At 56.8% G+C, this 26,062-nt stretch overlaps 1 protein-coding gene across 6 annotated transcripts in view; it reads left to right on the forward strand.

Annotated features, from left to right (window-relative positions):
- Positions 1–22,869, forward strand: part of ARHGEF10L (Rho guanine nucleotide exchange factor 10 like) — a 92,889-nt gene extending 70,020 nt beyond the window's left edge. For all 6 annotated transcript variants that reach the window (XM_075329163.1, XM_075329160.1, XM_075329159.1 and 3 more), the window contains 10 exons: positions 870–1,003; positions 1,306–1,406; positions 4,378–4,499; positions 14,622–14,708; positions 14,863–15,077; positions 15,313–15,467; positions 15,911–16,053; positions 17,585–17,756; positions 19,190–19,312; positions 20,886–22,869. In XM_075329163.1, coding sequence (XP_075185278.1) covers positions 870–1,003; positions 1,306–1,406; positions 4,378–4,499; positions 14,622–14,708; positions 14,863–15,077; positions 15,313–15,467; positions 15,911–16,053; positions 17,585–17,756; positions 19,190–19,312; positions 20,886–21,412 — 1,779 coding nt within the window. In that variant the 3' untranslated portion in view covers positions 21,413–22,869. The remainder of the gene's footprint in view (positions 1–869; positions 1,004–1,305; positions 1,407–4,377; positions 4,500–14,621; positions 14,709–14,862; positions 15,078–15,312; positions 15,468–15,910; positions 16,054–17,584; positions 17,757–19,189; positions 19,313–20,885) is intronic.
- Positions 22,870–26,062: the final 3,193 nt, after the last annotated feature.

Below are 26,062 nucleotides of genomic sequence, written 5' to 3' on the forward strand. Positions count from 1 at the left end.
GGCTTAATGACAGCTCTGAGCTGTTATTAACCATTACCCCAATTGCCACCGCAATCAGAGGCGGGTAAAGCGCCTGTACTGTTGCATCTAATGGATGCGACAATTCCAGGGCGGCTGTATGCTGCTATTCTTAGCCTGGGGGTGGCCTAGTAACCATGGGACTCCCCAGGCTGAGAATATCAGCCCCCAGCTGTAGGGCTTTATCATGGCTGGGTATCAAAATTGGGGGGCACCGCACCCTGGGTTTTTTTTTTGTGTGTGTGTTTTTTTAATTATCTATTTAAATAATTCCTCCTATTTTGATACACAGCCAAGATGAGCGCCCGGGTGGAGGCGGCAGTTTGGAGCCGTGGGCTTTACCTGTGCGGGGTATCATAATACGGGGGGACCCTACTCCAATTGTTTTATTTATTTTTATACCAGGATACTAACCCGCAGAGAGTTTTACTGCTTTTCCCGCCACCGGCCGTCCTGGCGCCTGTGATTGGTTGCAGTTAACTGACACGCTGCCACTCAGGTTGGGGGCGCGTCTGACTGCAACCAATCACAGGCACTGGTGGGCGGGGAAAGCAGTGCATATGGATGAGCAGTAATTAGCGGCCCAGGAAGTGAATGCGTGGCCTGGGAGTAGCGTACAGCCATGCCGGAGTCTTGGAAAGTATAGCACACCTGCTCCTATCCCCCTTTCAACATCCTATTATCCTATTTATCTGCATCTCCCGGGGCCTTTGTGTATGAGGAAATAAAAGCGATGCGGAGCAGTGAGCTTGATCTCCATGGTTGCTTTGAACATTCTTGTACCGGACGTCTCGCAGTCTCCCTCTAATCTTTACTCTTCGTGTCATGGCGTCGCCTCCTTCTCTCCCCAGAATCTGAACATGACCGTGGCTCAGGACTGGTGTTTGGGGTTACAGAGACTCATCCGACTGAAAGAAGAGGAGATCCAGTCTGCAAATAAATGTCACCTCCGTCTGCAGCTCCAGATGCCGCGGAAATCTGACAAGTGAGTCTAGGGCAAGTGATCGGTGGGTTTAGGATCTGGTGAGATCCCAGGTGAAGCGCACGTCTCGCCTGGATGGAGTATCTGCCCCGTGTGTCCTGCGGTCCGTGCTCAGCGGTCGCAGCCTCTCCTTATTTCACATCATTGTACGATTTATTGCTGAGCCTCTAGGTGGCGCCGTCCGCTCTTCTTTCTTTATTCTGCGCCCTCGTCTGCATCCTCCATTCTGTGCGGTGGTGAAGCCTCTGGTATTAACGCTTAGTTTAGCTTTGTGTTGACCCCTATTTCATTTCTTCCCCTTTCAGGTCTGGACGTCCGATGAGCTTCATGGTCCTTTTCCTCACACCGAACCCCTTGAGTAAGATTTCGTGGGTGAACCGGATGCACTTGGCCAAGATCGCGCTCAGTAAGTGCAGACTTCATGAATTGCCTGTGTCATTGGCTGATAAAGGGTTAGGACCACACTAGACCCGAAGGGGGGGGGGGGGCGGAATAGTGACACGACCTCAGCGTCATCCTGTGGGGGCTGCATCACTTGTCATTTCTAGGGTTGGACACCTCGCACCTGCTGAGCCCATACCGGGGTGTGCTGAGCCCAAGCTGGGGGTCTGCTGAGCCCATATAGGGCCCCTCGCAGTCGCTGAGCCCATACAGGGCTCCTCGTAATCGCTGAGATCATACTGGGGGTCCGCTGAGCCCACCCTGGGCCCCTCGCACCCGCTGAGCCCCTACCAGCATCTGCTGAGCCCATACTGGGCCCCTCGCACCCGCTAAGCCCCTACCAGCATCTGCTGAGCCCATACTGGGCCCCTCGCACCCGCTGAGCCCCTACCAGCGTCTGCTGAGACCATACTGGGCCCCTCGCACCCACTGAGCATATACCGATGTCCGCTGAGCACACGCCGGGCCCCTCGCACCCACTGAGCCCATACCGGGGTCCGCTGAGGCTATACTGATGTCCGCTGAGCACACGCCAGACCCCTCGCACCCACTGAGCCCATACCGGGGTCCGCTGAGTCCATACCAGGGCATATGTGACTGTGCACATAAGACGTCGGCCATTATACGTGTTCTGGGGTCTTCTGAGCCATTAGCGGCCTCCGCAGCTACATTCTGTCGCGGGGGAGGGGTGGTCTTTGCAGCGCCATCTCCTCTTTACATCCCTCGCTCCTTGGAAAGTAATTATGATTTTCTCTCGTTTGCCGGCGTAATCTCAAGTATTCTTGTTCTCTCTGTAAAAGACCCTTCATAAAGCGGAGAGGAGTCTGAGGCTTCTCGGGAAAATTGCAAGGACAAAGCGGTTTTCATCTGTGAAGGCATTTTAGCGTTCAGCGAGCGCGCACAATAACGAGCGGCCTGTAGAGAGGCGCGTCAGCGCTGTGAATGGGGCGCCCCCTGCGCTCCGCACTCCCTGCCTCATCAGGGCTTTTTAGAAGATTCTGGCCCCGTACGTCTCGTCGTTATCTTCCTCTCGGCTCCCGCAGACGCCGCTGAGAAGCTAAATGGCAGGAAATTTGTTTGAAATCATCCTGGAGACGCTTTTCTTAATGCCCCGATGTCTCAGCGCCGGATGATTGCGCTTCGTGGTCTTAACGCGGCTTTTTTTTTCTTTTTATCTGTAAAGCCAGAGGGAAGAGAAGAGCAACTCGTTAAAAAGACCATTCAGCTCTAATGGGGAGAAATTGCTTTTTTCTGCTTGATTGGTAACTCCGCACGTTAGAGGCTCCGCTGTGACGCACCTTCCCCCGTCCCGGCCCTGCGGGGGTTAACTGCGCCTGTGCCGCTTCCTCTACCTGTCCCCATTATTTACTTATCTCCGGACGTTTTCTCAAGATAAAATTGGGAAATTTTGGTTTTAATTAGAATTTATTTTGAGAGCAAATGACTCACAAAGCAGCTAATTAATGAAGTCCCCGGAGGAGGAGCGGCGCGCTACCCGGAGGAGGAGGAGGAGGAGGAGCGGCGCGCTACCCGGAGGAGGAGGAGCAGGAGCGGCGCGCTACCCGGAGGAGGAGAAGGAGCGGCGCGCTACCCGGAGGAGGAGAAGGAGCGGCGCGCTACCCGGAGGAGGAGCGGCGCGCTACCCGGAGGAGGAGCGGCGCGCTACCCGGAGGAGGAGCGGCGCGCTACCCGGAGGAGGAGCGGCGCGCTACCCGGAGGAGGAGCGGCGCGCTACCCGGAGGAGGAGCGGCGCGCTACCCAGATGAGGAGGGGGAGGAGCGGCGCGCTACCCGGATGAGGAGGGGGAGGAGCGGCGCGCTACCCGGAGGAGGAGGGGGAGGAGCGGCGCGCTACCCGGAGGAGGAGGAGCAGGAGCGGCGCGCTACCCGGAGGAGGAGGAGCGGCGCGCTACCCGGAGGAGGAGGAGCGGCGCGCTACCCGGAGGAGGAGGAGCGGCGCGCTACCCGGAGGAGGAGGAGCGGCGCGCTACCCGGAGGAGGAGCGGCGCGCTACCCGGAGGAGGAGGAGCGGCGCGCTACCCGGATGAGGAGCGGGAGGAGCGGCGCGATACCCGGATGAGGAGGGGGAGGAGCGGCGCGCTACCCGGAGGAGGAGGAGCGGCGCGCTACCCGGAGGAGGAGGAGCGGCGCGCTACCCGGAGGAGGAGGGGGAGGAGCGGCGCGCTACCCGGAGGAGGAGGAGGGGGAGGAGCGGCGCGCTACCCGGATGAGGAGGGGGAGGAGCGGCGCCATACCCGGATGAGGAGGGGGAGGAGCGGCGCGATACCCGGATGAGGAGGGGGAGGAGCGGCGCGATACCCGGATGAGGAGGGGGAGGAGCGGCGCGATACCCGGAGGGGGAGGAGCGGCGCAATTCCCAGAGGGGGAGGAGAGGCGACGTGATACCTGGCTGAGCCCGGTGTTAATTGTCTGAGCTCCTCGGCATAGGTGTCGCGGTGTTCACAGGACATTAGCAGCCGCCTCCTAGAGGTCCCTCCCCGGAGCGCCTGCTAGAGGGCCGTCCCCGGAGCGCCTGCTAGAGGGCCGTCCCCGGAGCGCCTGCTAGAGGGCCGTCCCTGGAGCGCCTGCTAGAGGGCCGTCCCCGGAGCGCCTGCTAGAGGGCCGTCCCCCGAGCGCCTCCTAGAGGGCCGTCCCCAGAGCGCCTTGCAGAGGTCCGACACCAGAGTGTCATAAAAATCCAGAAACACAGCGACTCAAGGAGAAGGAATATTCACTGTGCAATAACGCTCCACCCGCAGCAGCCAATCAGATCACAGCCTCCTGGGCCGCACCTGTCGCAGGCTGTAATTTGATTGGCCTATTTACACTGCAATAAAATGTTCAGGTGGAAAGTGCGCAGCGATCATGTGACACTAGTAGGGGATGTGATTGGCTGGAGCACACGATTCCCCGCTGATTGTCTGACTCTGTTTACAGGAGAGGAGAACCGGCCGGGCTGGCTGTGTCCCGAGGAAGAGCGGAAAACCAAAATCCCATTCTGGTCCCCCACACTGGTGTGTCGCCTCCCCGCCTTCTCCACGAAAGCCTCCGACTTACAGGTGAGTGGCTCAGAGAAGGTGTCCGACTGCGGCATGGTCCTATATGATAGCATGACCTGTGTGTCGCCATCACTTACCCCAGGACGTATCCATGTGTCCTCGGCAGGACCCCCTGTACCCTGGATGGTCGCTGCTACATCAGCCAGGGTTCCCATATGTCGGCAGGTGCCTCTTACCTCAGCAAAGTCTATCCCTCTAGGCCCCGGATTCCCCTATGTTGGCAGGTCCCACGTATCTAGGCCGGACCCTCTAACGTGTCAGTGTTACCCGTATCTCCCAGTGCGGCAAGTTCTCCTCTCATGGTGGGTTCCTCCTTATTTTGTCATCTCCTCATCATCTGATCAGGTTCCTATCTCCGCAGATCCTCCATATTTTGGCCTGTTCCCGGGTGTAGGCAGGTTCCTATCTCCGCAGATCCTCCATATTTCGGCCTCTCCTCGGATGTAGGCAGGTTCCTATCTCTGCAGATCCTCCATATTTCGGCCTCTCCTCGAATGTAGGCAGGTTCCTATCTCCGCAGATCCTCCATATTTCGGCCTGTCACCGGGTGTAGGCAGGTTCCAGTCTCCGCAGATCCTCCATATTTCGGCCTCTCCTCGGGTGTAGGCAGGTTCCTATCTCTGCAGATCCTCCATATTTCGGCCTGTTCCCGGATGTAGGCAGGTTCCTATCTCTGCAGATCCTCCATATTTCGGCCTGTCCCCGGGTGTAGGCAGGTTCCTATCTCTGCAGATCCTCCATATTTCGGCCTGTTCCTGGGTGTAGGCAGGTTCCGATCTCCGCAGATCCTCCATATTTTGGCCTGTCACCGGATGTAGGCAGGTTCCTATCTCTGCAGATCCTCCATATTTCGGCCTCTCCTCGGATGTAGGCAGGTTCCTATCTCCGCAGATCCTCCATATTTCGGCCTGTCACTGGGTGTAGGCAGGTTGCTATCTCTGCAGATCCTCCATATTTCGGCCTGTTCCCGGATGTAGGCAGGTTCCTATCTCCGCAGATCCTCCATATTTCGGCCTGTTCCCGGATGTAGGCAGGTTCCAGTCTCCGCAGATCCTCCGTATTTCGGCCTCTCCTCGGGTGTAGGCAGGTTCCAGTCTCCGCAGATCCTCCATATTTCGGCCTGTTCCCGGGTGTAAGCAGGTTCCTATCTCCGCAGATCCTCCATATTTCAGCCTGTCACCGGGTGTAGGCAGGTTCCTATCTCCGCAGATCCTCCATATTTCGGCCCCTCCTCGGGTGTAGGCAGGTTCCTATCTCTGCAGATCCTCCATATTTCGGCCTGTTCCCGGGTGTAGGCAGGTTCCCATCTCTGCAGATCCTCCATATTTCGGCCTGTCACCGGGTGTATGCAGGTTCCAGTCTCTGCGGATCCTCCATATTTCAGCCTCTCCTCGGGTGTAGGCAGGTTCCTATCTCCGCAGATCCTCCATATTTCGGCCTGTTCCCGGGTGTAGGCAGGTTCCCATCTCCGCAGATCCTCCATATTTCGGCCTGTCACCGGGTGTAGGCAGGTTCCTATCTCCGCAGATCCTCCGTATTTCGGCCTGTTCCCGGGTGTAGGCAGGTTCCTATCTCCGCAGATCCTCCATATTTCGGCCTGTCACCGGGTGTAGGCAGGTTCCTATCTCCGCAGATCCTTTGTATTTTGGCTTGTCCCCAGATGTAGGCAGGTTCCTATCTCCGCAGATCCTCCATATTTCGGCCTGTTCCCGGATGTAGGCAGGTTGCTATCTCCGCAGATCCTCCATATTTCGGCCTGTCACCGGGTGTAGGCAGGTTCCTATCTCCGCAGATCCTCCATATTTCGGCCTGTTCCCGGATGTTGGCAGGTTCCTATCTCTGCAGATCCTCCATATTTCGGCCTGTTCCCGGGTGTAGGCAGGTTCCTATCTCTGCAGATCCTCCATATTTCGGCCTGTTCCCGGATGTAGGCAGGTTGCTATCTCCGCAGATCCTCCATATTTCGGCCTGTCACCGGGTGTAGGCAGGTTCCTATCTCCGCAGATCCTCCATATTTCGGCCTGTTCCCGGATGTTGGCAGGTTCCTATCTCTGCAGATCCTCCATATTTCGGCCTGTTCCCGGGTGTAGGCAGGTTCCTATCTCTGCAGATCCTCCATATTTCGGCCTGTTCCCGGGTGTAGGCAGGTTCCTATCTCTGCAGATCCTCCATATTTTGGCCTGTTCCCGGGTGTAGGCAGGTTCCTATCTCCGCAGATCCTCCATATTTCGGCCTGTCCTCGGGTGTAGGCAGGTTCCTATCTCCGCAGATCCTCCGTATTTCGGCCTGTTCCCGGATGTAGGCAGGTTCCTATCTCTGCAGATCCTCCATATTTCGGCCTCTCCTCGGGTGTAGGCAGGTTCCTATCTCTGCAGATCCTCCATATTTCGGCCTGTTCCCGGATGTTGGCAGGTTCCTATCTCCGCAGATCCTCCATATTTCGGCCTGTTCCCGGGTGTAGGCAGGTTCCTATCTCCGCAGATCCTCCATATTTCGGCCTGTTCCCGGGTGTAGGCAGGTTCCTATCTCTGCAGATCCTCCATATTTCGGCCTGTTCCCGGGTGTAGGCAGGTTCCTATCTCTGCAGATCCTCCATATTTTGGCCTGTTCCCGGGTGTAGGCAGGTTCCTATCTCCGCAGATCCTCCATATTTCGGCCTGTCCTCGGGTGTAGGCAGGTTCCTATCTCCGCAGATCCTCCGTATTTCGGCCTGTTCCCGGATGTAGGCAGGTTCCTATCTCTGCAGATCCTCCATATTTCGGCCTCTCCTCGGGTGTAGGCAGGTTCCTATCTCTGCAGATCCTCCATATTTCGGCCTGTTCCCGGGTGTAGGCAGGTTCCTATCTCTGCAGATCCTCCGTATTTCGGCCTGTCACCGGGTGTAGGCAGGTTCCTATCTCTGCAGATCCTCCATATTTCGGCCTGTCCTCGGGTGTAGGCAGGTTCCTATCTCTGCAGATCCTCCATATTTCGGCCTGTCACCGGGTGTAGGCAGGTTCCTATCTCCGCAGATCCTCCATATTTCGGCCTGTCCTCGGGTGTAGGCAGGTTCCTATCTCCGCAGATCCTCCATATTTCGGCCTGTCACCGGGTGTAGGCAGGTTCCTATCTCCGCAGATCCTCCATATTTCGGCCTGTCCTCGGGTGTAGGCAGGTTCCTATCTCTGCAGATCCTCCGTATTTCGGCCTGTCACCGGATGTAGGCAGGTTCCTCCTTAGCTTGCTGCATCCTTTATATCTCGCTCGGGTGTGGCTCCTAGCTCTCTGCCCATCGGCAGATTGCCCCTGTCCTGGCAGATCCCCCTCCCTCCAGGCAGGTGCCCCCCATATTTGCAGGTCCCCATATTCCGTCCTCAGATTTGGCGGTGCTCGTCTGCCAGGAGGACGATCCTGCTCTGAAATCTCGGGCTCCGCAGCACTGTCAGGCCGCGGTGACATTGAGGACTCGGCCTCCATCACGCTCAGGATTTCCAGGTTCACATCCTGACGAGGTTAAATCCGTCTCATCTTCTTAAGAGGCAAAAAATGAATGCAAATTGTAATTACCCGACAGCGGCCGATCCGAGTAATGCGCAGTAATGGAGATGAGGGAAGGGGCGGACGCCGCTCCCGAGCAGAGCGATCCCCGGGGGCCGGAGGAGGAGAGGAACAGGTTATCGATCACTCACAAATGGACATTCAGCTCATCCTGTGCCTCCTGCTGCACCCTGGCGTCTCTTACTGCAGCCCCGGGCCTCTGTACTACAGCCCCGGGCCTCTGTACTGCATCCCCGGGCCTCTGTACTGCATCCCCGGGCCTCTGTACTGCAGCCCCGGGCCTCTGTACTGCAGCCCCGGGCCTCTGTACTGCAGCCCCGGGCCTCTGTACTGCAGCCCCGGGCCTCTGTACTGCAGCCCCGGGCCTCTGTACTGCAGCCCCGGGCCTCTGTACTGCAGCCCCGGGCCTCTGTACTGCAGCCCCGGGCCTCTGTACTGCAGCCCCGGGCCTCTGTACTGCAGCCCCGGGCCTCTGTACTGCAGCCCCGGGCCTCTGTACTGCAGCCCCGGGCCTCTGTACTGCAGCCCCGGGCCTCTGTACTGCAGCCCCGGGCCTCTGTACTGCAGCCCCGGGCCTCTGTACTGCAGCCCCGGGCCTCTGTATTGCAGCCCCGGGCCTCTGTACTGCAGCCCCGGGCCTCTGTACTGCAGCCCCGGGCCTCCCGCTACACCCCGATGGCTTTTACTGCGGCCCCATGCCTCCCGCCACACCCATACAACTCCCACTGCACCCCTGCATCGCGTCTCCTACTATATTCTCACACCTCCCACATTTCGCCTGCACCTCCCACTACAGCCCCACGCCTTTCTCTACACGCTCGCCCCCTCTACACCTCCCAATTTTCCCCCATGTTTCCCATTACACCCCTATGCCTCCCACTGCACCCCTGCACAGCACCTCACTATACTCTTACACCTTCCACTTTTCCACCTGACCTCCCGCTACACCCCCACTCCTTTCTCTACATGTTCGCCCTCTCTACGCCTCCGCTGCACCACACTCCTTTCTCCACACACTTTTCCCCCGCACCTCTCTCTACACCCCCACACCTTTTTTTACACGCTCACCCCTCTACGCCTCCCATGTTTCCTCCACGCCTCCCGCAAACACATTCTGTGGAGGTTGCACTCTCATCAGTCCTGGCCCCAGCAGCTCACAATCTAATCTCCCTAAACACCAGGGACCTATCATTTTCAGATGTTTTCTGCAGGTCGATGCTTCTTGTACCGGGGCCGCAGCTCCTGGGTTGCTGATGGCCTCCAGTTCCCGGGGCCCTGCGGTGCGATGCATCATGTGCGCACACTGGGGACCTGTCAGGTCGATGCTTCTTGTACCGGGGCCGCAGCTCCTGGGTTGCTGATGGCCTCCAGTTCCCGGGGCCCTGTGGTGCGATGCATCATGTGTGCACACACCGGGGACCTGTCAGGTCGAGGCTTCTTGTACCGGGGCCACAGTTCCTGGGTTGCTGATGGCCTCCAGTTCCCGGGGCCCTGTGGTGCGATGCATCATGTGTGCACACACCGGGGACCTGTCGGGTCGAGGCTTCTTGTACCGGGGCCGCAGCTCCTGGGTTGCTGATGGCCTCCATTTCCCGGGGTCCTGCGGTGCGATGCATCATGTGCACACACCGGACGGTTTCCATTGCTGCGGATGTCCGGGCCTGGTAACAGCTGGGATGTGACGGGGCATGTGCAGCGGGGAGCACTGGTCTCCTCCCCTTCCGGGGGTTGTTTACCAACCAGCCCGGAAGGACTGACTTGGCTGTCCATCACGTGGACACTGGGGATCATCCCCCGATCCGGCGTTCAGCATATCGGGTCTCCCTGGAGGTGCAGCAACACATGCGCCAGGAGATTGACGAGATGCTGAAGCTGGGGGTGATCCAGGCATCCAACAGCGCTTGGGCCTCGCCTGTAGTCCTCGTCCCTAAGAAGGACCGAACCACTCGGTTCTGCGTGGACTACAGGGGGCTCAATGCGGTCACGGTCGCCGATGCGTACCCAATGCCACGCATCGATGACCTGCTCGATCAGTTGGCCGGGGCTCAGTACCTGACCATCATGGATCTGAGCCGGGGATATTGGCAGATCCCCCTGACTCGCAAGGCCAGGGAACGCTCTGCCTTTATTACCCCATTTGGACTGTACGAGTCCACGGTGATGCCATTCGGGATGAGGAATGCCCCTGCCACTTTCCAGCGGATGGTCAACACCCTGCTCAAGGGACTTGAAGGGTACGCGGCCGCGTACCTGGATGACATTGCCGTCTTCAGTCCCACCTGGGAGGACCACCTAGAGCATCTAGCACAGGTGCTCAGGCGGATCCACCGGGCAGGTTTGACCATCAAGCCGGGAAAGTGTCAGCTGGCCATGAGCGAGGTCCAGTACCTCGGTCACCGGGTAGGTGGGAGAACACTGAAGCCCGAGCCTGAGAAAGTGGAAGCCATCGCATCCTGGCCCACCCCCAGGACCAAGAAGCAGGTGATGTCCTTCTTGGGGACCGCTGGGTACTATAGGAGGTTTGTTCCATGCTATAGTAGCCTGGCAAAGCCCTTGACGGACCTCACCAAGAAGAAGCTGCCCTCTGCAGTCGATTGGACAATGGACTGCGAGACAGCCTTCCGGGCCCTAAAGGACGCCCTGTCCAGCCCGCCCGTGCTACAGGCAGCCGACTTCACGCGGCCGTTTGTAGTACAGACCGACGCCAGTGACTTCGGCCTCGGTGCGGTGCTCAGCCAGGTGGACTCTGCGAGCCAAGAGCACCCGGTCTTGTACCTCAGCAGGAAGCTGTTACCAAGGGAAGTTGCCTATTCCACGATGGAGAAGGAGTGCCTGGCCATAGTGTGGGCCCTGCAGCGTCTGCAACCCTATCTATACGGGCGCCACTTCATCGTGGAGACGGACCACAATCCCCTCAGCTGGTTGCACACCGTCTCTGGGACGAATGGGCGATTGTTGCGATGGAGCCTTGCGCTCCAGCAATACAACTTCACCATTCGCCACAAAAGGGGCCGTGACCACGGTAACGCAGACGGGCTGTCCCGACAAGGAGAGGTCGCGGACGGGCGCACGGGGGAACACCGGAGTGTGCTGCCCCCTAGCGCCCTCAAAAGGGGGGAGGTGTGAGGCAAATCCCGGGATATGAAGATGAATTATGACTCCAGTCATAATCCCTCATCACTCCCTGGCAGTGCCCCCTCCCTTCTTGTTCTCAGTGTTCCACTTACACCTCCATGGCCATGTCCTGTGATATGGAAATTAGGTGGCTTAGGGACAATGGACACAGGATGACTCCCTGCCGTGACCCTGTAGTGGGGGCTGCTAGCTAGTTAGCAAGGCTATGGAAATAGCCAGACAGAACGACTCCAGTAAAAAATGGTTCATATCTCGCAAGCCATATTTCCGATAAATATGGCAACCATAAAAATGGTGTCTCCGCATGCGGACGATGCCGGCACACCCTTTTTATGGGAGCAGGACATTGGGAAATGCCCCAGGTGTGATATCAGCCAATGGGGAACTGGCAGACAGGTCATGAGTCCCCTCGTTCTGTAGCTAAATTCATAACTGTCACAATGAGAGCATTGGCGTCCGCCTACGACGCTCCCAGGCAAAGTTATGGCCAATATTCCATGTTGTGGATTGTCCATAACTCAAGCCAGGGGTGGAGCAGTGCTCCCTCTGAGGTCACTAAGGTAGGAGGGGACCTGGATTGGCCCAGGTTGATAACCCTACTTCGGCCATTTTCCAGTGTTCTTTTCGCTGGGGGCACGTGTAGGAAACATCTGTGGGAAGGATCCTAGAAACCTGGGTACAGCGCCCCCCTGTGGCCAGACGCAACAAGGTAACTGCTGGAACTGTGTATGCCTGTTTGTAACCCATGCTTTGATTGTAACTGTACTCTGACATAACTGTATATTCTGTAGATTCCCTATTGTATATATTGTAGTTTCTAGTGTGCTTTAGGCTGATTAAATTATATAATTAATCTTGGGCTGTTCTGTTATCTCGATCTTGAATCCCACGTCTGTGTGTTCGGCTAATAGTTACCGTGAAGCGGTTGGTGGCAGCGAGTTGTGCCAAGGATTATTGTGGGGAGGCCAGTGAGATTCGGGAAGATATTATATATTCCGCCCGCGGAGGTCGGGGGAATATATACCCTACTCTCACTGGGGACCCTTCAATAATCGGCATAAGTAGTATAGCGGCCTCCTTGCTTATTGTCGGGCAATTCCATAATTGGCCTGACTATAAGAGGGGCGCTAGAGAGCGCGTCACGTGCTCTGTCTGTCGGTCGGGAGGTATAAAGGAGGGGTGACCCCCCCACTTGTTACCCCCCGATTGTGACGTACTGGTAGCCAGCGCGGGGGATTTCTGAGTGACCCCCCCGGTGGTTTGTGACACTGATGGCCTCCATTTCCCGGGGTCCTGCGGTGCGATGCATCATGTGCACACACCGGACGGTTTCCATTGCTGCGGATGTCCGGGCCTGGTAACAGCTGGGATGTGACGGGGCATGTGCAGCGGGGAGCACTGGTCTGCGGGGAGCGCCGGGCTCGCTGCCTCCATCCGCACGTCACTCTGGTTTCCGCTAATTAAAACAAATGTGAGTTGTGCTACCCCGCACCCCGGTGCTGGCACACAACACTCCGGCAATCACACAAGGATGTCTGGAAAGTGTCCCGTCTCCCTGGTGGCTTTCTGTCCGTACCGTCCTGTAGAAATGATGCCAGGAGCTGCGGGGGCACAATCCGCCGGACATCCCACCGTCCATTATTTATAAGCTGCAGATATTGTGCCGCTCTGCAAAAACAGGAGACGCAGCTCCTCCGCACACTGTGCACACCATGGGGCCGGTGTACCGGAGGCACAGGGCGGGCACAAACCATCTCTGTATTATCTACATTTACTGAGCACCTGAAAGCAATCGTTTACTCCCTGTTATCAGCCATTCCAGATCTCCAGTATGGAAGCCCTTCTATAGATCTGATATCCGCCGCTCTTATAAGAATCCAGTATTGATATACAGTGGCGTGAATGTATTCACACCCTGTGAACTTTTCCACATTATTTTACTTTACACCCAGAAACATAAATGCATTTTATTTGGATTTTCTGTTATACTGATACTAAGTGCAAGTATTTATGAAGTGTGAAGGACCAATGACACCTGGCTTTTACAGCTTTAATCAGGTTTTCTTGACCGGCTTCCCTGCCTTTACTTAAGAAAAGTCTCCTGACAGCAGGATGCAGCCTCCACTATGTGTGACGGTGGGGAGGGTGGTCTTAGGGTGAGGGTTAGTTTCCACCACACACAGTGTTTTGTAGTTAGCCCAGTTCTCCTTTTGGTCTCATCTGACTGTGGAGCACCTTCCTCCACTGTCCACTGTGCCCCCCTACATGGTATGTAGAGGAAGGGGCGCCGGTCAGATGAGACCAAAAAGAACTGGTCTAAATACAAAACACTCTGTGTGGTGGAAACTAACTCTGCACATCACTCTGAGAACCCCCTCCCCACAGTCACACATGGTGGAGGCCGCGTCCTGCTGTGGGGAGGCTTCTCTTCAGCAGGGGCAGGGAATCAGAGGTGATGGGAGAATGGATGGAGCTAAATACAGGACAATCCTGGAGGAAAATCTGTTACTGCAGAAGACATGAGACCAGGGCATAGGTTCACCTTCCAGCAGGACAACCACCCTCATCATCCTGCAGATCTACAATGGAGGATTCAGATCAGAGCACATTCCTGTGTGTGAGCGGCCAAGTCGCTGTCCAGACCCAAATCCACCGAATCAGACGTCTCCGTCCAGTCTCACCGGTCGCGGACGTCTCCGTCCAGTCTCACCAAGCGAGAGGAGAGGATCATGTCCCCTCTAGATGAGCAAAGCTGGAGAGACAGAGGAAGGTGGTCCTACACAGTACTGAGTATAGGGGGATGAGTACTAATGCAAGACAGAGGATGGTGGTCCTACACAGTACTGACTCCAGGGGCTGAATACTAATGCAAGACAGAGGAAGGTGGTCCTACACAGTACTGAGTATAGGGGGATGATTACTAATGCAAGACAGAGGAAGGTGGTCCTACACAGTACTGAGTAAAGGGGGATGATTACTAATGCAAGACAGAGGATGGTGGTCCTACACAGTACTGACTCCAGGGGCTGAATACTAATGCAAGACAGAGGATGGTGGTCCTACACAGTGACTCCAGGGGCTGAATACTAATGCAAGACAGAGAAAGGTGGTCCTACACAGTACTGAGTATAGGGGGATGATTACTAATGCAAGACAGAGGATGGTGGTCCTACACAGTACTGACTCCAGGGGCTGAATACTAATGCAACGCACAATTTTCAGGTTTATATTTGTAATATATTTATCCTGTATCCTTCGACCTTTACACATCGCACATACTTTTTATTTATTGTCGGCATCAAAGAAAATCCAAATAAAGCGCATTAAAGTTTTGTAGGTGTAATGTAGTAAAGTTCATGGGGTATGAATACTTTATCAAAGCACTGTATGTGACTGATATAACCTGCACACATTACATCTGTGACTGATGTTTGTCCTCTGTTTTTGCAGCTAGGTGGCACTGTTCACACCCCGGTGCAGAGCTCCCTCCTGGGCTTCTCCTCGGTCAGTACGTCGCTGCCTCAGGGATACTTATGGGTAGGTGTCTCCTTGGCTCTGTGACTGTCTGCAGCGGTCCCTCAGGCTGACAGTAGATAATGGCTGCAGCTCTGGATGTGACTGGAGTAATGAGATCGGTGCACAGAGTCCCAGTGTGATGATTCGCTCGCTGGGTTATGTCGTCTCCTTCCAGGTGGGCGGGGGTCAGGAAGACGGCGCCGGGCAGATCCAGATCTTCTCCCTGAACCACACCACTCCGCGGATGTTGAAGGCGTTCCCGCTGCCGGCCCGCGTGCTGTGCGTGGAGAACGTGTGCAGTAAAGCGAGCGACGAGGATGGCGAGAGCGAGGAGGACGGCAGCTGTGCCCCGGTGCAGCCTGCCGTGTGCGTGGGGCTCCATGATGGCAGGTGAGGGGCCACCAGGGACAATGCTCAGGATCCAGCGGGGAGGAGGAGGAGAGTGATTGTGCTGTGACGCCCTGACCCAGCCGTGGTGCTGACACCATCATCCTCCGCAGCTGAGTGTGTGCTTGTATCATGTGTGATGATGGCGGCCGTGCAGTGTGTGTCGCCCCCCCCCGGCTGCCATTACGGGGGCTCTCGTGCCTCCATCATCAGACAGGTCTCCGCTTTATCTCCTCAGTATAATGGTTTACAGCAGCGTGGACACCGGCTCCACCTGTCTGATGGCCCTGAGGAGCCCGGACCTGCAGCCCGTCCTCTGCCTCCGCCACAGCCCCAGCCACCTGTGTGCAGGACTGCAAGATGGCACCTTAGCGCTGTACCCCCAAAACCAGGGTAAGGCAGAACGAGCGGACCCTCGGGGGAGGGGATAATGACCCTCGGGGGAGGGGGATAATGACGAAGACCCTCGGGGGAGGGGATGACTACGACACGTGGGGGAGGGTATAATGACACGTGGGGGAGGGTATAATGACATGTGGGGGAGGGGATAATGACGACACTCGGAGGAGGGTATGACGACGACACTCGGAGGTGATAATGACCCTCGGGGGAGGGGATAACGATGACACTCGGGGGAGGGGATAACAATCGGAAGAAGGGAAAAATAATGACGACACTCGGGGGAGGGGATAATGACGACACTCTGGGTGGGATGACCCTCGGGGGAAGTGATAATGATGACACTTTGGGGAACAAGATGATGCTGACATTTGTGGGGAATGGGATACAGACACGGACACTGGGGCTTCAGTATGACAATCTTCTTCCCTCATCAGGTGGTCTTTGGGACCCTGAGAACCCCTCCACCGTTCGTGTTGGCACCAGTCCTGTGCAGGCGCTGTTGGCCCTGGATGATTGTTTGTGGGCGAGCTGCAGGAACCGGGTGACCGTGCTGGAGACGGAGCCTCTGAAAGTCCAGGTAACCGCGGCCTCTCCCCGGCACGTCTCCGTCTCCAATGCTGCTGGCCATTGCGGTCAGTGAGACCATTGTACTGAGGCAGTGAAGGGGTTAATGCTGTCATGGAGCGGCTACTCCGCTCGCCCCCTCCGCTGCCGCTCGCCCCTTCCGCTGCATCTATGACATGATACATCGGCGTGATTGAAGCCGCACACTGATCGCCGCCGTGAAATACGCAGCAACAGCGCGGCATGGCGAGTAAGAGCAGAAGCGGCAGCGGTCGCCTGCTCGGCCATGGACTGGGATCGTTGCTCCTTGGCTGCGGTCTCGGGGGGTCACCCTCGGCTGTGGTTTTCAGGGGTGCTCATCGACTAAGGTGGGGGGGGGGGGGGGGAGTCAAGCCTTGGCTTCGATTTGGAGGTCGCCCTAGGCCATAGTCTGGGGGAGTTGCTCCTTGGCTGCAGTTTCGGGGTTATCCTCGGCTATGGTTTGGTGGGGGGTCACCCATTGGTTATGGTTTGGGGTTTGCCCACGGCTATAGTCTGGGAGAGTCGCTCCTTGGCTGTAGTTTGGGGGTCACCCTCAGCTATGGTTTGGGGGGCCGGTCGCCCCGCTTGTGCTTGCATGTGGTGCCATCCACATTCCCTTTCTTCCCCGTTCCCCAGTTCCTCTCGATCCTCGGGAGTCTCCAGAATCACAGCAGTCGGCTCCACTTCCTCTTTTCTGTTATTTTTGCCTGGCTCGGCGGCGGCTCTGGCGCGGTGCTCGGCGGCGGCTCTGGCGCGGGGCTCAGCGGCGGCTCTGGCGCGGTGCTCGGCGGCGGCTCTGGCGCGGTGCTCGGCGGCGACTCTGGCGCGGTGCTCGGCGGCGGCTCTGGCGCGGTGCTCGGCGGCGGCTCTGGCGCGGGGCTCGGCGGCGGCTCTGGCGCGGGGCTCGGCGGCGGCTCTGGCGCGGGGCTCGGCGGCGGCTCTGGCGCGGGGCTCGGCGGCGGCTCTGGCGCGGGGCTGGGCGCCGGCTCTGGGACGGCGCTGAATGCTGGCTCTGGGGCGGGGCTCGGTGGCGGCTCTGGGACGGCACGGGGCTTAGTAGCGGCTCTGGCGCGGGGCTCGGTGGCGGCTCTGGGGCGGGGCTCGGCGGCGGCTCTGGGACGGCGCTGGGTGCCAGCTCTGGCGCGGGGCTGGGTGGCGGCTCTGGCGCGGCGCTCGGTGTCTGCTCTGGTGCGCTGCTCCGGTGGCTCTGCTGGTAATGACGCGCTCACACTTTGCCGCAGTAACCAGGATTTAATTATGGTATCGATTTAGCTGCAGGACGGGGGATTAATTAGTTGTCGGCCGCAGTCGCTTCCGTGGTTCCCGGGGGCGGCTGCATGAATAACATGACGCTTACATGATTGCACATGGAGCAGTGAGTAAGAGCCCCTGTGGCTGTGAGCAGGGGATGTCATGTACAATACCGGGGGGCGCTCTAGTATCGGGGGCCACATGAGCGCACTCTTCCATGTTTTCTGTCTCATGGATTTTGTTTTCCGTGTCATCCGTTCTGTTCCCCGCAGAGTTTTGAGGCCATCCAGGAGGAGGCGGTGAGCGTCACACACATGATCCGGGCCGGCGGCGGCGTGTGGATGGCCTTCTCCGAGGGATCCTCTATCCGGCTCTTCCACACAGAGACCCTGGAACTGCTGCAAGAAATTAATATTTCCACCCGGACCCTGCTGCTGCCGCCAGGTACCGGCCTGCAGCCCCTCGCACGAAACACATCCACACACACCGCAGCTCTGGAGGATCAGACACAATGTAACAGCAGAATAGTGACTGCAGCTCTGGAGGATCAGACACAATGTAACAGCAGAATAGTGACTGCAGCTCTGGAGGATCAGACACAATGTAACAGCAGAATAGTGACTGCAGCTCTGGAGGATCAGACACAATGTAACAGCAGAATAGTGACTGCAGCTCTGGAGGATCAGACACAATGTAACAGCAGAATAGTGACTGCAGCTCTGGAGGGGACTGGAGGATAAGACACAATGTAACAGCAGAACAGTGACTCCAGCTCTGGAGGGGACTGGAGGATAAGACACAATGTAACAGCAGAACAGTGACTGCAGCTCTGGAGGTGACTGGAGGATAAGACACGATGTAACAGCAGAATTGTGACTGCAGCTCTGGAGGTGACTGTAGGATAAGACACCATGTAACAGCAGAACAGTGACTGCAGCTCTGGAGGTGACTGGAGGATAAGACACAATGTAACAGCAGAATAGTGACTGCAGCTCTGGAGGATAAGACATGATGTAACAGCAGAATAGTGAGTGCAGCTCTGGAGGTGACTGGAGGATTAGACACAATGTAACAGCAGAATAGTGACTGCAGCTCTGGAGGTGACTGGAGGATAAGACACAATGTAACAGCAGAATAGTGACTGCAGCTCTGGAGGTGACTGGAGGATAAGACACGATGTAACAGCAGAACAGTGACTGCAGCTCTGGAGGTGACTGGAGGATAAGACACAATGTAACAGCAGAATAGTGACTGCAGCTCTGGAGGTGACTGGAGGATAAGACACGATGTAACAGCAGAATAGTGACTGCAGCTCTGGATGTGACTGTCAATAAGACACAATGTAACAGCAGAACAGTGACTGCAGCTCTGGAGGTGACTGGAGGATAAGACATGATGTAACAGCAGAATAGTGACTGCAGCTCTGGAGGTGACTGTAGGATAAGACACAATGTAACAGCAGAATAGTGAGTGCAGCTCTGGAGGTGACTGGAGGATAAGCTGTAGCTTTGGCTCTGTACAGTTGCAGTTTTCCTTTACCACCCGCAGTGGTCAGTGCGGCGCAGTCATCAGTGGGTTAATGTCCGTGCCCCCCAGTATTATGTAACCTCGGCACAGGGGCAGATGTCTTGTGTATGAGGAGGTAATTAGTGGAGATGTGGGTGCTGTGATGGGTGGGCCGCAGGCTGCGTGCACGGGGGCTCCTCTAATGATACAGAGCACAGAATGGCGCGGCTCATGTCCCGGCTCCCGCCTCGGTGCTCGGGGAGATTGATCCGAGCTGACGCCCTCCACATGTCTCTCCCGGTGCCGGCGCGCGGCTCTGTGCCGTCTGGTGATTGTGAAGCCTCCATAATAAACCCTGAATGTCTCCACAGGACAGAAGAGTCCGCGGGTCACCAGCCTGCTGATCTGCCAGGGGCTGCTGTGGGTGGGCACGCACCTGGGCATCCTCATCACCCTACCTGTGCCCAAGCTGGAGGGCATCCCCAAAATCACAGGTACGGAGGAATCGTGGGTGCAGCGCGGTGTGACCCTCCACCCACAATGCACTGCTGCATGCACCACCACCCACAATGCACTGCTGCATGCACCACCACCACCCACAATGCACTGCTGCATGCACCACCGCCCACAATGCACTGCTGCATGCACCACCGCCCACAATGCACTGGTGCATGCACCACCGCCCACAATGCACTGGTGCATGCACCACCGCCCACAATGCACTGGTGCATGCACCACCGCCCACAATGCACTGGTGCATGCACCACAGCCCACAATGCACTGCTGCATGCACCACCGCCCACAATGCACTGCTGCATGCACCACCGCCCACAATGCACTGATGCATGCACCACCGCCCACAATGCACTGCTGCATGCACCACCGCCCACAATGCACTGCTGTATCCACCACCCACAATGCACTGTTGCATGCATCACCCACTGCCCATAATGCACTGCTGCATGCACCACCGCCCATAATGCACTGCTGCATGCACCACCGCCCACAATGCACTGCTGCATGCACCACCGCCCACAATGCACAGCTCTATGCATTTTTACCCATAATGACCACTGTATGTCCCAGCACCCACCATGCACGCTGTCTGACCCACAATGCACTGCCTCCCATCCGTCCACCCTGCTGCCTTTGCTTAGTGCTGCTCCCCACCCGTCCATCCTGCTCCCTTTTGCTCGGCGGTTCAGACCCCTCTCCCTGCTCCTCCCTTTGCTCGGCGGTGCAGACCCCTCTCCCTGCTCCTCCCTTTGCTCGGCGGTGCAGACCCCTCTCCCTGCTCCTCCCTTTGCTCGCCGGTGCAGACCCCTCACCCTGCTCCTCCCTTTGCTCGGCTGTGCAGACCCCTCGCCCGGCTCCTCCCTTTGCTCGGCTGTGCAGACTCCTCACCCTGCTCCTCCCTTTGCTCGGCTGTGCAGACCCCTCGCCCGGCTCCTCCCTTTGCTCGGCGGTGCAGACCCCTCTTGCCGCTCTCACATGCTCTTCTTTCGGACTTTTCCGCCAGGGAAGGGCATGGTCTCCCTGAACGGCCATTGTGGGCCGGTGCAGACCCCTCGCCCTGCTCCTCCCTTTGCTCGGCGGTGCAGACCCCTCGCCCTGCTCCTCCCTTTGCTCGGCGGTGCAGACCCCTCGCCCTGCTCCTCCCTTTGCTCGGCGGTGCAGACCCCTCGCCCTGCTCCTCCCTTTGCTCGGCGGTGCAGACCCCTCGCCCTGCTCCTCCCTTTGCTCGGCGGTGCAGACCCCTCGCCCTGCTCCTCCCTTTGCTCGGCGGTGCAGACCCCTCGCCCTGCTCCTCCCTTTGCTCGGCGGTGCAGACCCCTCGCCCTGCTCCTCCCTTTGCTCGGCGGTGCAGACCCCTCGCCCTGCTCCTCCCTTTGCTCGGCGGTGCAGACCCCTCGCCCTGCTCCTCCCTTTGCTCGGCGGTGCAGACCCCTCGCCCTGCTCCTCCCTTTGCTCGGCGGTGCAGACCCCTCGCCCTGCTCCTCCCTTTGCTCGGCGGTGCAGACCCCTCTTGCCGCTCTCACATGCTCTTCTTTCGGACTTTTCCACCAGGGAAGGGCATGGTCTCCCTGAACGGCCATAGTGGGCCGGTGCAGTTCCTCACGGTGGCCTGCAGTACGATGTCTCCTGAAGCTCTGAGGACAGAGCAGGGGTCCTCGGAAGACGTCCGGGATAGCGAGGGGGCACCAGAAGCTAGAGCCACGTCCAATGGTCCAGTGCAGGACCCCCCTGCTGCGAGCCTCCCCCCGTCACGCCTTAAAGGGATCCTCCTCCAGTACCGGCTGCGTGGCACCTCCCACCTCCCCGGCCACCACCTCTCCGCCAGGGAAGGCTCCAGATTGGACAACACTTCTCTAGAGACCACCGAGGAGGACGGTTCTATCTACGAGATGACCGATGACCCGGACGTGTGGTTCAGAAGCCGACCTTGTGCCAGGGACGCCCATCGTAAGGAGATCACCTCTGTGGTCATCATATCGGGGGGTCCGGGATATCGGAACTTTAACCCTGCGGGTGCCCAGTGCGGGGGTGACACGGACAGCTCTCTGCTCATGTGGCAGCTGCCGCTCCTCCTATAGCCCCCGGGGGCCGTCACCAGTGCCCCCTCTATACTGGTACCAGGGGCCATGTTTACACTCCGCTGCAGCTGCGGGACCCTCTCGGGTGAGCGGAGACGACCCGTCGCCCATCAGTGACCCGGACGCTGATATTTATTGAGTATATATATCTGGTATAGCGTTATTATATTCCCTGCACCAGGGCTCGGATACACTCCCTACATGTATCTAATGCAGACTGCGCACATTGCACAAAACAAATGGACGAGGGAAGCCATGCATGTCTATGGTGGTCTGCGTGGTGGTCCGCAGCTGCAGGAACGAGGCCCGGACCCCCCAGGTCATAGTGTACGCTGGGCCGAGGTCCGGAACCTGTATCTGGAAAGTGACGGCCCGTAGTGTCCATCCGCCATTACACACAGGACGCCCCTCGGTGCTGCTACCACCGTAGAATGGGCATTGTTCACACTACGAGGATTGTGCAGAATCTCTTCATACAGTTTTGGGTACAGACGATCGATGGTGGATCCGGTGTTTGCTGCGGCTGCTTTCCTGTTAGCTCTCAGGATGCTGCCGCTCCTGCTGCCACCGCCTGCAGCCACCGCCTGCGGCCCAGTGTCTGTACAATAGTGTGGAGTCAATACAGAGAGAAATGGGGATGTGGCAGAATTGTGAGTGCAGCTCCGGGGCATAGGAAGCTGTACTACACTAAGTATAGGCGGAGCTGCGCGGCGGTTTACAGATCTGATGAATGGATGGGAGCGCGGCCGGTGGTGTGCGAGTGTACAGATCTGATGATTGGACGAGAGCGTGGCCGGCGGTGTGCGAGTGTACAGATCTAATCATTGGGCGGGAGCATGGCCGGCGGTGTGCGAGTGTACAGATCTAATCATTGGTCGGGAGCATGGCCGGCGGTGTGCGAGTGTACAGATCTGATGATTAGGCGGGAGCGCGGCCGGCGGTGTGCGAGTGTACAGATCTGATGATTGGACGAGAGCGCGGCTGGCGGTGTGCGAGTGTACAGATCTGATGATTGGGCGGGAGCGCGGCTGGCGGTGTGCGAGTGTACAGATCTGATGATGGGGCGGGAGCGCGGCTGCAGAAGTGCCTTATAGTGACTCGTGGAAGTGGATGAGGGAGCAATAGGTGAACTGAAAAGTTCTAGAAGTTTCCTGAAGACGTGGTACAGAAGTGCACTGAGGACTGGCACGTGGACCGCCGACACCTATGGGATGAGCAGGCTGGCGGCAAAAGGGTTAACAGTGCGGCGGTGGTGGTGGTACCATGTGACCCAGCGAGAGGCAGACGCAATTAAGAGCAGCCGTTCTCCATCATGTACATATGTGAGTGTAAATATACAGATTTCTATGTGTACAAATGTATATATCGCCCACAGGGCTGCAATCCCGGGGGTCCGCTCTTTGTCCCGGGGGGCTGTGTCTAATAACACCCTAATAAACCTGAGTCTGATCTGTTTATATGGGCAGATGTGCTGCTCCGGAGTCTGTGAGGGATGAATGCTGCCATATCGTTACCCTGACATCCTGCGATTAATCATTGTGGTCAGATACGTCGCCGGGGCTCGTGACTTCAGCTCCCTGCTGCCCTCTCTGGATTGTCAGCTCTTTGCATTGATCACATGGGCTTCAGCTCCATCTCCCTCCTCCCCCTCGCAGAGCATCTGCATCCTTGTCTTCATTCCCCGCAGGCGGCTCAAGATGATTTGCATGTGTAGAGGGACGGTGACTTCTCCACTGCCGCAGGAGAGCCGATCCCCGCAGGAGAGCCGATCCCCGCAGGAGAGCCGATCCTCGCAGGAGAGCCGATGTCCCGGCCGGTGTCGAGTAGCCGGCGGCAGCGTTACTGCCACATCACACCTTTACTAACGGGAAGTTCATAAATCGGTTCCTTCGCTCCGGTGTTCGTCTTTTTCCATTGTGCGGGGGTCCGGAGAGGCGGATGTTGTGTGCCGGTTGCCATTGTCATGTTCCTCAGGTAGGCCGCCTGTTGTTCTGTGTAATCTCTGTAAATTGCTCAGCGAGTTACCTGGAAAGCCGCCAAATTACTTTTTTGCATCAATGTTTATGTGGCTTTGATTTAGCATAAGCCGCGTGTGCACGGCCGCACTCGTCCCTCCGGACCCCGGGGAACTGTTCTGCTTTATACCGCGAGGCCAGAAAACATGAAGAATTGAAAGAGCCCAGGACTGGCGGAGAACGTGCGCCGATGTCCGGGGTCGGCCAAACTGGAAGAGGACGGTGAAGCTGTGCCAAGACTAATCTACACACCAACATCTGGTGCTGAATTCATGGGATGGACTCACAAAACTGTATCTGCCACCAAAACCATCGTAACGTAGGGAGAAGGAGTCCAGGAGAAGTCAACGGAAACCTCAAAGTCCCAGGAGCAATGATGTAGCTGGTGCCCAATCTGGTGCAAAGCCGGTAGGAAAAAACCAAGACACCCCAACAGCTCAACATCTACTGCCCCAACGTATGGGAATGGGGCGAGGACCAATCTACAAACCGCCTGTGGTATTAAAGCCGTACAGAAAATCGGATGACCACTTTACCTTGTAGACTATTGTGAAGGTATCCGGTGCCGAGACTAATGCACGACTGAGCAATCCGTGCCAAGACACAGAGCCGGCTCCAGGCACAGACCCAAATCTGCTGCCCAGATTATCGCCCCATTGTGGCTGTAACGCTCAGCCCACTGTGTAGAGAGTGACCACGGACCAGGCCGGCCGGGATCCGGCGCCATCACCACACCATGTGCTACATGTGGGGTAACTTCTGTTCCTCCATCTGTGAATGCCATTTTTGTAAAGTGCCAGTGCGCCCCTCGTATAATCACCGCTCCTCCACACGCACCTGCTCACAAATCATCGACCTTTTCCAGCCTTTAATTACAGGCCGACGGGAACTATTAATTACTCAAAAGGAATGTCAGCCCGAAAATACCTCGCACAGGTGCAAAGAACGTCGTCTATATACCCTCGGGTGTATATATAGACACGTCCCCGGAGGCCGCGATGAGCATCCATCGTGCTTCATCCACAAGTCATATTACATGCATCAGAGCCGTATCAGGCGTCATCCGCGAGGTGAAGGCCCATACTTGTGTCACTAGACCACAAAACATTGACCATCACCAAGTGAGCGGCGGATACGGCTCTGACAAAGAGAGGGTTAAACCCAGGAGGTGAAGAACAATGGATCCCAGCACTGGCGGACACAGGAGAGGCCCCTGGCAACAAGAATTTCAGGGCCCCATACTTGCAATATTACCGGGCCCCCTTGAGGCTACACCTCCACCCCGCAAACCTTCCACAGTCCCACCACCACTCTTGGAAAATCTCCACTTCTGCACCACGTCCTCACCAATTACACATTAACAGTTCCCATCGATCACCAGCCGGACACCATGCCAAGGTAGACTTTTTTGGCCGGGCCCGCTCTACTCTAACCTATTAAAAATTTCTTAAAATATTAATATGCTGCAAGGGCCCGGGGTGCACCAGCAGCATAGGAACAGAGGGCTGGCCGGGAGCGTCTGATGTCACTGATGTCCGACATGGACGGCTCCCTCTGCTGCAACCATACAATGTAACTGCCTGTATGACTGGGGCCAGTGGCGTAACTAGAGTCCGATGGGCCCCGCTGCAAAAATTGGACCTGGGTTCCCCACTCCTGCATGGTGGTCAGATGTATGGGCCCTTGTAGCGTTCTAAATCCTATAAAGACATACAAGTTGCCCCCACTCGCCTCATTATGTAATAATGTGCCCCATCCTGGTATATATCTCCTTATCCTGTTATATATGTCCTTATCCTGGGCCACATCCTGGTATATATGGTCCTCATCCTGGGCCACATGCTGGTGTATATGCCTTTAGCCTAGTATATATGTCCCCATTCTGGTATACCTATTCCCCATCATGGTAGATATGATCTTATCCTGGGCTCCATCCTGTTATATATGTCCCCATCCTGGTATATATGTCCCCCATCTTTAGCCCATACTGGTATATATGATCCCCATCCTGGAATATATGCCCCTATCCTGCTATATATGACTTTATCCTGGTGTACATATTCCCTATCCTGGTATATATGATCTTATCCTGGGCTCCATCCTCGTATATGTCCCCATCCTGGGCTCATCTTGGTATATATGTCCCCATCCTGGTATATGTTATCATCCTGGTATATGTCCCCATCCTGGACTCATCTTGGTATATATGCCCCCATCCTGGTATATATGTTATTATCCTGGTATATGTCCCCATCCTGGGCTCATCTTGGTATATATGTCCCCATCCTGGTATATGTTATCATCCTGGTATATGTCCCCATCCTGGGCTCATCTTGGTATATATGTCCCCATCCTGGTATATATGTTATTATCCTGGTATATGTCCCCATCCTGGGCTCATCTTGGTATATATGTCCCCATCCTGGTATATGTCCCTATCCTGGGTTCATCTTGGTATATATGTCCCCATCCTGGTATATGTTATCATCCTGGTATATGTCCCCATCCTGGACTCATCTTGGTATATATGCCCCCATCCTGGTATATATGTTATTATCCTGGTATATGTCCCCATCCTGGGCTCATCTTGGTATATATGTCCCCATCCTGGTATATGTTATCATCCTGGTATATG

Source organism: Anomaloglossus baeobatrachus, chromosome 11 (assembly GCF_048569485.1).
Source record: "Anomaloglossus baeobatrachus isolate aAnoBae1 chromosome 11, aAnoBae1.hap1, whole genome shotgun sequence".
Lineage (NCBI taxonomy): Eukaryota > Metazoa > Chordata > Amphibia > Anura > Aromobatidae > Anomaloglossus > Anomaloglossus baeobatrachus.